Source organism: Meleagris gallopavo, chromosome 14, assembly GCF_905368555.1.
Source record: "Meleagris gallopavo chromosome 14, MGAL_WU_HG_1.1, whole genome shotgun sequence".
Taxonomy (NCBI): domain Eukaryota; kingdom Metazoa; phylum Chordata; class Aves; order Galliformes; family Phasianidae; genus Meleagris; species Meleagris gallopavo.
In genome coordinates, this window is record NC_139417.1 from 11,791,652 (window position 1) to 11,804,004 (window position 12,353).

General features: G+C 36.4%; 1 protein-coding gene across 4 annotated transcripts in view; it reads right to left on the minus strand.

Annotated features, from left to right (window-relative positions):
* CFAP20DC (CFAP20 domain containing) overlaps positions 1 to 12,041 on the minus strand; it is a 62,357-nt gene extending 50,316 nt beyond the window's left edge. For 2 of the 4 annotated variants that reach the window (XM_085235432.1, XM_085235429.1), the window contains exons 1-5: positions 11,976 to 12,041; positions 7,133 to 7,215; positions 5,150 to 5,239; positions 4,560 to 4,653; positions 2,490 to 2,562 (exon numbers count right to left, since the gene is read on the minus strand). In XM_085235432.1, the coding sequence (XP_085091558.1) occupies positions 2,490 to 2,562; positions 4,560 to 4,653; positions 5,150 to 5,239; positions 7,133 to 7,153 (278 nt within the window). In that variant the 5' untranslated portion in view covers positions 7,154 to 7,215; positions 11,976 to 12,041. Of the gene's footprint in view, positions 1 to 2,489; positions 2,563 to 4,559; positions 4,654 to 5,149; positions 5,240 to 7,132; positions 7,216 to 11,503; positions 11,641 to 11,827; positions 11,952 to 11,975 lie in introns of those variants that run through there. The other 2 variants (XM_085235430.1, XM_085235431.1) reach the window with 2 other exon arrangements.
* Positions 12,042 to 12,353: the final 312 nt, after the last annotated feature.

Genomic DNA, 12,353 nt, shown 5'->3' on the forward strand with positions numbered 1-12,353 from the left:
ATTACAAGGACATGTACAAGCCTACGTAGCATTTCAGTATGTAACCAGAAATTGAGCTCATATTATTGTTCATGCTTCAGACAACTCTACTTTCCTGTGTTTTCTTTTGTTGCTGTAGCTATGGGGCAATTTCGAAGTCTATTTTCTCACATTAGCAGCTCTACTCATTTGCTGTGAAACTTAGAAAACTTACTAATTTCACACGACATAGAAGATATAAAACAAACCTGTAAAAAATGAAGTATAACAAATGACTGGCATTAGAGTATTTTAAGAAGAACAAATGTATTTGTGCTTGAAGAGATGCCAAGCAGAAGTGCTAGCACCTGCACATGTCCATAGATTGGGAACTAAACCAAGAATGTTAACTCAAACCAGATGCCGTTTTCTTTTATGCACAAATATTTTCCAAACATTGAGTTACTTCTATTTCAGAAAGGTAGCAAAATCTGTAATGCTGAGGATTTAACAACCAGCTACTGTATTTACAGCAGATGGCTATACTCAGTATTACTAATAGCTTTGCTTTTATTTGCTTCAAAAAGGCTGCATGCATAAAATGCTCATCACCATGGTTTGGATTTTATTATGCTTCACCAAATCTTTAATTCACAATTTATTTTTCATATCTGTTAAGTAGATTGATACATAGATTGTTCATGTGGTGATATTCATTTATTAATGCCCCATAACAACATATCTACATTTCTGCTTAATTTTTTTCCAAACAACAAGCAAGATGGATAACTGAAACAGTCGTTTGTATGTTTAATATTTATGACAGGAATCTCACATGACCGGTTCATAGGTGCAAGTTGGAAGGATGAGCTTCACTGATGCCAGCAGAGATAGATGGCCTTGCAGAAATTGTTGTTTGCTGACGAATCACTAAATAGAATCTAGAAGAGGATTTAGTTTGAGCATCTAGATGATGCTCAACCTAAATTAATAACTATCTCTATCTATGCAGAATGGGAGGTGAAGAAATGTTGCATGGAGCATTGCATGCATTGTTCTTAAAACCTGGCAAAGAGTGGTTTTTGTTCTCTCTACTTAGAGTAGATGTAACATAGCAAGCATCTACAAATTTTCACATGGAGCTATTCAAAGATTCAGTAGTAAATAGTTGGAATATGTAAGAATCCACCTTGAACCATGAAACTTAAAGAAGCATGAGCAATATTCCACAAATGAGCCAGAGATTTCTTTCAAAATATCAGGGGGGAAAAAAAAAAAGAACTGAATGGCAGTCAGCTATTATTAGTGATAGGACTATCAGGAGTCTGACAGCATGAAATGCAGTGTCTATTTTGCAAAACTTTGCATAGAGTTTATTGGCACTTCAATAAATTACAGCTGATTTCTAATGCAACACATTAATTTTTTCAAAGAAATTTTTATCTTCTGTGTATACACCTTTAGGAAGCTTCATTTACTTTAAATGCATTGATTTACTCAATTATCAGAACAAGCACAATTTTATCATAACATAATTAAGTAGCGAAGCAGCACTGAATTAGCATTTATTCTTTTGTAAAAAACAAACAAACAATGAAGATATATTAAAAGGGATTACTTCATTAATATAGATGGTAAATGCAATGCACGAAAGAGGAGAGAACTAAGATATGAGCTCAAAAGAGAGAGGGCAGACAAAGATGGAAGGAGTGGTAGAAAATTGGAATTCTCACAGTTATAGAAGAGGTAGAAAAGTGAAGTTCTTGGTAAGAGGTGTAGGTGAGCAGCAAGAAGTACCTTAACAGAACCAAACCCAGTACAAAACCACAAGCAATCTAAAGAAATGTTCAGAAACCTGGCACTAAGCTTCTACCATCTGTCTGCAGAAATGCCCTATGAGAAGCAAATCTGTGTACTTAGTTTCTGTTTTCTGCATGACATATCTTGTTTATTTAATCCCTTTTGCTACTCACTTTTCAAAGTGATACAGCAATTAAAATCAGAGGAGCAGGAAGTGTAACTAGAACTACAAACAGGAAATTCATCAAAGAACAGAAAAAGTACAGAAAGACAAACACAAATAAAATTCAGTATTGTGTTTACTCAGCTTATGTATCATTTAACCTGTCTATACTAGCAGGACTTCTAATGGCATAATATTTCTTTTGCTGATCCAATTATCAGAATATACATATATTTTACCATGAAGCAAAGGACCCTGGGAATAGGTATTTAAATTTTTTTACGTGAATTTTCAGGAGATCTATGTTAGTCAATATTTTGTTCAATAAATTCTCATCCCATTTTTTCAGTATTTTACCATTTCTGTTCTTAATTTCAAGATTTTTTTTCCATCTTCATAGGAATGTCAGCAGTTAAAATATCAAGAAATAATGATCTCATTAGCTTAATTACTTCTTATTGACTTGATAAGTCGCTGTGCTTTAATGGAAAATCTGCCATTACAATTAACGGCTGCAATCAGGCATCCACTTTACATTAAATGTTCAAGGAAATGTTATGCATCTTACAGTAACTCAGTGGAGAAGTCTTGTCCCAATGGCACCAAAATCTGAAGTGTCAGGAATGGTTGAATCAGTCCCACTAGAAACAGGGGAAAAAAAAAAAAAATCAAATGTCCTCTGTGCATGCATCATATTTCACCATCAAGAACTACAGTGCTGTTCTGTAGTGATGCTTCTGCAAGATCATTTTTCTGGGTTAATGAAATGTATGAACATTTGAAAAAAAAAAAAAAAAACACCTTGAAGAAAGCCAATTAAAACTGCAGTGAAAGTGTTGTTTTAAAGGTCTCAGCTGTAGTTTCACAGGAATTCACATAAAACACAAGGAACCTATTTGCTAATGGCAATTCTACATTGCATTCCAAGAGCATGTGGATGTCAAAAATCCTGTATCACTCATAAAATAAAGCAATACATTCATATCAAGATTATCTTGACGTCATGTGAAATTTCCTTTTACATTTTTGACAATTCACACCTTCTTAAATGACTCTTGAAAAAAAAAACCCACAACCTTGACTACAAATCCGTTTTATTACAGCAGTGTTCAATGGAGGCTTCTGCTTATTAGAACAAAAGCAAAATAGCTTAACTGTGGCAATGCAAGAAAACTCTCAGGATTCTGTGAATCTTAGCATTTAAAGGAAAACAAAGTATAAAGCTGTGTGAATTGAATGTTGCATTTTTTTAATTAACTACTTTGTCAGTGAGGGTAAATACTGGTATTCATTGACTTGGAATATTCAACAGCAATGTTTCATTGACTTGGAATATTCAACAGCAATGTTTTTTCTTTTAAAGAACGCCAAAGTGACACCTTAAGATTTCAAACTGTATTTATATACTTAACGTATTTTATTTTAGAAGAGTATTGCAAGATTGCACTACAACTTGGAGACCGTGTATTTGATAAAAATGAAATACTTCAGGCACATACCTGAAGAAAGAAAGAGACAAAAAATGGCACACGATGGGAATCTGACTATGGTACTGCAGTGCTAGCAGAAGTTAATTTAAAACCAAACTATTCTTAGCTGTGATCATCCACAACAGTAATTCTCAATCCTCATTTTAGACAGTAATAGTTTATTTTAATATTGGCAATAGACAAAGTTGGATTTCCCAGAAGGACACATTAGACTAATATCTATAATACTGAAAGTAATACTAAAGTTCTTTCATGAAAATCAAATTACTTTTCAAAGCTTTAATGCATGACCAAACTAAACAATTTCTCATTATTTTTTTTATGTAAGTTTGAGGTAAATTGTATTAATTGGTAATTGCGTAGTGTGCACGAGAAGTGTATTAGAAGATTCCTGTTCCAATCAATTAAAATCACCATCTCAATTTTTCTTCAAAATCAAGTGGTTAAATCTAAACCAGCATAGAACAGTGCTATAAGCCTTATAAGTACAACGCTTTGCAGTGGAATTTAAGGCATGAGTTAAGATGATTGCTTTTTGCCCACTGAATATAATGGTTTTGATTTTAACAAGCAGAAGATCTAGCTCTTGAAATGCAACATACTTGACTATAATTTGGTGTGCTAAGAACTTTGACTCAATAACAAAGACATACTTGAATAAGGAATATGGAGTATATAAAAATACAGCATTATTCATGCTGCTTTTTGGGATTCCTTTTTGAGTGAAAAGTCACAACAAGGTGATTTCAGTTAATAGACAATTCATATGTTGTGATGACAGCTTTTATTAGACAAATTGAAGTGGGAAAAGTGTTTCAACACAGTCCTCCATACTCCTATCTCAGTTTTTCCAACTGCATTGCAACTAGTTTGCTGGACATCAGTATGTAGCAGGATCAGATACAGAAACAAATGCAGGTGAACAAGGACATTGTGAATGGACCAAGCACCTTCCGTGAAGAACTTCAATAAGGCATTTCTCTACCCTCTACTTATTTGTAGCTAATCTCCTAGGAAGCTGATGAAAAACCACTTTGTTAATACTGAATTAAGCCCAAATGAAGGGAGAATAAAGAAGTTTTACATTCCAATATAACTGCTTTGATAATCAGAACAGCACCACAGATATTTCATTCTTTGATACTTACGAGTTTGTCTGGTTTCCTTTGGTAGCTGCATTCTGTTTATTCGACTGCTTCCTTCAAGTACAAAAACAAAGCCCTTTGTTTCTTTATCGTATTCCTACAAAAAAGAACAATAAATGAACATCAGCATTTGAATATAATTCCTCACCTTACAATCAACCATATCACTAATGTGCAAATCTGCAGTTTTTTAGTTAAATACAGCAGCAGAATTCAGCATAAGACAGATGGCACTGCAAGTATGATAGTTCAGAGATGATGGTAGTAATGCAATACATCAAAATCTGTCATTTACTTGTTCTTATTATGAACAAACAGTGCTGACTAATACAATCTACAATCCAGTATGACTGACTCAATCCATTAGCTATAGAATAGTAAAATGACTTTTAAAATTAGTCCTTTTAAAATATTTGAACTAGAAGATTACACTGCAACAAACCTAGTCTGCAAACAGGAATAAAGTACTACTTATGACAGATTAAATGACTGCTTATATGACAGAATTGTAACCATTCCACAGTCAGGTCAAAACTCTCACTACCTTTTCCTAAATTCCATACCAACTTTTATAAATTTCATTAAAAACTTACTTTCCGTATAGCTGATGGATTGCCAAAAATCCTCCATTTTGCTCCTGGGTTTTTGCCTTGAGCACTGAATATTTCAACAAATGGGCCACCCTATGATAAAATGGTTTAAGAATGCATAATTGAATCAAATATTCAGCAGAGGATCATCACTGATCAAGAATATAAGGACCAATCCCAACCCACAACAGTCTGTTACTATGCTCAGTATTACTGATCAGTCAGACAAGTGCATTAATAACAATACACATATTTACTAGAGGATCTAAAAAGCAAATCTATTGTAAAAATTCTGAGAAGATGCTGGAAATTGGCTACTTATACTTAGATATGCTTTATTTCTGCAACTCACCAAATAGAGATTTAAAACATACTACTAAATGTTAAAAAATCCTTTGTATATTTCATGTTTTGTCCAATTTCCTAAGAAAACTAATTTACAGAGTCATGCTGGTTCTGTCTACACATACAAGTATGTCAAAGACATCTCTCTATAACATTCCTATTAGATACTAAATTCCAGCTTGATTTGATAGAACAGTTCATAAAACACACAAAAAATTTCTGGGCTGAATTAAGTGACCTGATAGGAGACAGATGCTAACAGTATCACTGCATACAGATAAGAGCAGCACTTTGCTGCAGCCTTTATTTGGAACTAGAGAAATAATATGGGAAAGAAATTATGGTTACCTCTGCCAGATAAAAACTCCTTACATTGAGCACATGCCCTATTAGACAGCAAACATTTTAACCATACACATTTAGGGAAACAGGCTATAGCAGCTCTTCTTAGGGAATTATCTGCTTCAATGTTTTTCACATTACAAGTCACAGAAAATGTTTTCTGATGGACTCAGACTATGGTTTGATCAATGTTTTTTCAGCAGTGCCTTTGACACAATCAATCTCTACAACTCTCATCTCTTCCTTCTAATTCCTAGCTGCATGTACTTCCCAATGCTCTTTATGCTCAGCTGCCCAAACAATCGTACAGAAGTCAGTACGAGCAAGAGAGGTGAGCAGTCTTGCCAACAAAATAAATGCTCAAATTATGCTTTCAGGGAACATAAACTCTGTACTGTCTATAAATTTCCATCCTTGTTCCCCCCCAGTGTCTGGCAGCTAAACCCCAGTGACTAAACTTACTAAGTCCTAAGGAGATTAAAAAAGGCATTCCATAAACAGCACCACTAAGATACATATTTTATATTCATAATGGATGAAAAAAAAATAATTTGAAATATATGATGAACTATTGATGTGAATGTTATCAGACATATTTAAGGATTATCGGCTCAAGCTGTCAGAAAGTTAGAAAAAAACTGTTACCTGCCAACTTGTATATGTTTGTAGCAAATCTTTATAAACAAGTGGGGTTTTCTCCAAAGTGTAAACATACACATCTTGGTAATGTTGCAGCCCTTGTAGGCCCTGCTTCAGTTAAACTAACTGAAAAGGACATGAAAACTATTGGACATGACGTGTGAGAATGCTGAACGTAACAAGCACTGATGTGAGGAGCTGACAGAAGTTACTGACAGTGCTGTGATGGATGGCTGGATCTCATGGGTGGGTGGTAGAATTATGCAAGGAACTGATGAGGCAGTATGAGGCATCTTTTGGGGAGTACAATCCTGCAGGGCAGGAATACCAAATAAAGCTGAGACAGACTGCGTGACAGATTCAGAAATGCTGGTTTGGGGTACAGACTGGGTGGGAGGAGATGGACCCTCCCTGGCCCATATGGAAAGAGGCAGATAAAAAATTGGTGCTATCACCACTGGTATCTGTTCCAGACCTGATAGCACCAGCAGCCACCAACTATTTCATAACATTTCTGTAAAAATACTGAATAATTAAACTTCATAAAACATTTCTGTATCTGGACTTCTCTCCTTGTAAATAAGCAAATAAGCCATTTTAATTGAGTTCTCTCAAAGATGAAATGAATGAGGGTACAAAATAAAACTATTTCTGTTTTACCTGATATTGATTTTTGAACATTTTCCAGCTTTCAGAGCAAAAAAAATACTTCAGGTTTTCTATCAGTAAAGACACACATTACCCTGCAAATAAAAAAATAAAAACTTTGTACAGGATTTGACACGAAAAAATCCTAACGCGAAACACCAAAATTATTGTAAAAGATATGAATACTGTTCTTGAATACTTTTCAAAAGAAGATCAACTACATCAGAGGGCTACAGGGCTGCCAGAGATAATACTTTTTTATACATTGGGTGCTTAACTCTACCTTTCCTTACATTCCAAGTTAAAATACTAATTTAATCATTAGCTGTTATTTTTAACAATGAAGGATTCCTCATGCTTTAAAAATGTGTGAAAATAAGCTCTCATACACATTTTTAAAAACTATTCTTTGTTATCAAGCGCTCACTGGAAAACATCAAAACTCCATTAAGAGGGGCTCAACATTTAATACAGGAAAACAAAATCATACAGAACAGCTGCAACAGAAACCACTCCATCTAGAGATCTTTGGCAGAGATATCTTAGGCAAAATTGTCTTCTTTCAAACTCAGCAGTCTCCTTTGAGGATGATTAGTCTATGGCTCAAACGAAGCACTTGCTTGGCTATTCTGAGAGCTGCTAATGTCAACAGGAGTTAAGGGATGCCTGCAGTTGGAGAATCAGAGGAGTAGAAAGTGAAGGGGTAGGTAAGAAAGCCTCCCACTTCTCTCTTTGATCATGCTGCAATTTCACCTGAAGTCAGCAGAAAGTGAAGGGACCCTGAACATAAAAGGCACTTGTTTGTCTTAAAGAACAGGTAGAACCACTCAAAAGAGGCAACAGGCACTTTTCCTGTAGAAACAGAATGCTCATCAACAGACAGAAAGCTGCATTTCACAAGACAGTGCCTCTAGCTCATTTGATGTAACTTGGTTATGTAAATCACTACAGTTCAGCACAGAGTACTTACAGAATTAGTTTCAATTTCTGGAGTTCTTCAGAGCCTGAAATAATTCCTTTTTTAACAGATCAAAACAATGATATGCTGACCAAGAGAATATAAGAATCACTTCTCAAGAACAGTTTGGTTACAATGCTGAGCTCTCACAACCAGTGACAAAATGTTTACAATATTACAAAATGACAGACGGCTACAAATAAATTAGGAATTCAGTGACTTCATAAACAATTGAGGAATTGGAACAGCATTCTATTTCAGAAAGTATATCACCGTTCACTTAAGAAATACGATGGAATCTGTTAATATTAAACAGCATTCTATTTTAACCAGGGGCAATTATTATAAGCCTTAATGTTAAATGAAATAAAAATGGAAAGAAAAATCAGAAATTAGAAACTTATTTCATGCTGCTGCCAGAAAAATCAGTTCATTTTCAACCTTTTGATTAGGAAGAAAATGAAATTGAGAAAACAGTAGCTGTGACGAGCCTATCAAAAACCAGTAAGTATTCTGACTGTGTTACTTCAATACTGTCACCACACATCCAACAAACAAGTTGCATTATTCTGCTTTTTTACATAATTTTTATCTAAAACTCCCAGATAAAATCTATTTTTTTTTCTTTAAGAATGACTACATTAAACTAATAGCTCAGAAATGTGAAAGCATTTCTAAAGCAAGTATTATTCCTTCTGTACATACTCATTTCGCATACATAGAAATTGTTTGGGAAATCACTATTTACTTTTTTTTTTTTGGCCTGCAGTCTTATCTTTGCAGTAACCTACAAGCCTGGGCAAGGCCAAACTACTCAAAATTCCATCATCCATGTCTTAGTGAGAAGTAATGACACTGTGGAACTAATCTTAATGACCTACCATTTCAATTCGCTTTGCCAGAGCTAAATGTGAAGGACTGCTGGTGAAGGGAAAGCGGGAAGTCTTGGCCTCCTAGAGTATAGATATTATTGAGTGAAGGAGGTACAAAGGAAGACACTGCTTTTCCTTGGAGCAAATCCTGTACATTGACTATTGCTTTAAAACCCAGTTCCAGTTCTGCCAGGCATCACGCATCTAACATAACCCTTATGTATTCTGTGTCTCTGCTGTGCCTTATTATACTTGAGGGAAAAACAATATACCAGGATTCCTCACTTTTATTTAGGTATAAGAGTCACTGTATGTAACGTATAAAGTCCTAGGACTGAACAGAACAGTTTGTCTCTGAGAAATTACTACTAATGTTATTGTGGTCAGAAATCTTCTGCTGACTGTAGTCATGCTGTATATTTTGGAAGAAATATTAGCATGCATTATGAAGGGCTAAGTTCCATCTTCCTTAGCACAGCACCTTTCAGGAGGGAAGGCAGGGTGGGCAGCTACAGCATACACAGATACTGCTGTATTTAGAATTACACAGAAGATATGGAAAGTAATTCTTTACTTTCTTCATTGTTTTTTCATAATGTGTACCTGGTTTTCACAGAACCCAATCCACCAACAGCACAGTGTGCACAGTTTTGAAAGAAGATGCAAAGAGCTTTGTGTGAAGTGCAAGGTAGGTGGAAGCCGTGTTGATATATTGGGTTCAATGCTGTGCTAACACACTTTGCCTTTCAGCAGTGCTTATTAGCTTTGGCTTGACATCACGCTAATTTATCTCCACATTGTATTGCATGGAAATAGTTCTTGGTTGGCTCTGAGCACAGAAAGAGTGTATGTGCACTGGTAAAACACAATGGAGACATGCAAATATCACAATATAAAAATTATGCTGATAATTTTTAAGTTTAAGTGGAGGAAATGTGTCTGAACAGAAAAGTTCAGATGATGTGCTTAAAAGGTAGAGAACATGATCAAATAAAGACTTTCAATGGATCACAGAAAGCATAGAAATATATACAAAGAGATAACAGTAAGTGCAAAGTGCAGTGGTAGTGAAAATGCAAAAAATCTGTGAGGCAAAGAGCACTTATTGTAGGACTACAAATCTCACAACTAGAAATCTTTAATATTCAAGTCATCAAATAAAGCATATTGCTTAAAATACGGCTTAACATTTTTCACCAAAGCAGTTGTTTTTTGAACATACATATATGCTAGTTAATTATTAATTTGCAGGATATATTTTAAATAGATTTAGAAAAGCCTCCTAACTCAAATTCAAAATGAGATGGCTCTTTGTAACTTCAGCTAAAGATGAATTAGATCTGATACCATTAGTTGGTAAATAGTTGTGTTGGGACAACTCATTTACAGTACAAAGCTGATTACTGCAAATACCTCAGGGAAACATCAGCTTGCTTTTCATACAGGCACAAAAGACTGCAAGTGAGATGTTTTTGATCACATATTACTTGTTAGTTCCCAGTTTCCATTAAGTTACTGCAAAAAAAGACTAAAGAATACCTTTGCTATTAGGATTGATAGCTACTAAAATACTAAGTGAATTACTTATTTACAGTGTAATTAATTACAGTGGTAATATTAAAGAGGTGCTTTGATGCCTTAAATATGTTGTCTTTTATTTACAGAAAATTACGCTTAGAGAATAGGTTGGAAAACTTATAGTTGCAGTATTTTCCTTTTTTTTATTGTTCCTTCTCCTACTCTTCATGAAGTCTAACATGTAAAGAAGGCTTACTTGAAATCCAGAGGGATTATTTTTAAAAAAAGAGGGACTATATGGCATCTTAATATAAGTCCTCTACTTCTTGTGTATTTTTCAAATAAATAGGCTCTTAATGACATCTCTGTAGAATACTGTGGTTCAGCAGCTCCATATGCTTCTTTCACAGATCATGATTACTTTCTATTTCCCTGAACCATATATGTTTGCTCAATTGGAAATAGGGGCTTTAAATATCAGTCAACAAATGATCAGGAATGCAGTTTATAAAGTTATGTAACAATGAAATATATTTATCTTTGGAAGAACAGATTCCTATCAGGATTTACATCATGGGGTCTTGGTCTGCACACTGACTTTGATAGCTTCACAATGTTTCCCCCACCAAAAATGAAGCAGTAGCAGTCCAAAGGGCCCCAAATCCTTTTTTTCTTATGAACCACTTAGGATCTGGCAAAAAATGTCTCAGTTCTAGGGAATCTCTATATCCATATTTTTTCCTTCTTCCAACACTTTAAACAAACAGTAAGCAGACCTTCAGGCTTCTTTATATTACTGATTGCTGAGTACTGCTGTAACCCCAAGGCAGACAGTGAGAGGACAGACAGACTCACGGATACTAGTCATGGTAGAAGCCTTTGTAGTCACAGCCAGACCCTTGACTTTAAAGGGACCACGTGCACAAACATATGACTATATTTTTTCTGATCAGTGTCCCAGTACTGAAAAATCTGTGTTTATTTATTTTTCTATTCCGAAGACAAAAGTGTAAGGCAAAGTTAAAGTGCACCTACCACTAATCTGCACTGGAAAATGCCCTAAGCCCACTGCTTTTGGCAGGGAACAGGCTGAGAGCCAGCACTACTGATCCATACAGCTCACCATCACGGGCCCAAAGCCAGGCTGGGACACCAGGGAGAACAGTTCATCACTGGTGAAGGGTTTTAGCATCTTCTAGACAAATGAATTTCACATATTGAATATTCAAAGCTGGGTTTGCAACACCGCAGTACGTTTTCTCAACACATAAGTTAACATAATAAACGGGGAGAAAGACCATTAATAAACTACAGCAAGACTACCAGCGTCCCCATGCCAGGAGCAAAGCTTTAACGCACCAACCCCGCACGGTCCCTTCCTTGTGCCACAACAGCGCTGACACCGTGCCGCTCCCCCGCCCCTCCGCTGTCGCGGCCCTCCCACTCCGCCACACCCCTGGGGCCGGGGTCGCTCGGCTCGCGGAGCTCAGCTCCGGCCGGGTCTCACCTGGGCGAGGGCGGCTTGGGAGGGTAGGCCGCGCCTACGGGGGAGGCGGGCAGCTGGGCGGGGATGGGCGCGTTTAAAATGGCGGCGGGCGGGATGCGGCTTTCTCGCTGACTGGGCCGCTGCTGGCGGCCGTTAGCTGCGCGCAGCCGAGCGTTCTTGTTTGCTGCGGGCTGCCCGCAAGGCTTTTTTCCCGCAAAGTGAGTTAAAAACTGGCTAATCGTGCAGACTGAGGACTGAGACGTTCTGTGGCAGGGTGACGTTTGTGTCCCTCAGGGTGCGCATGCTGCGTGGCGGCCATGCGAAGTGGTGAAGCACAAATGTGACCAAGAAATCTCTTGGCAAAGCTCTTTGGCCACTTAATCTATAAGACTAACTCGT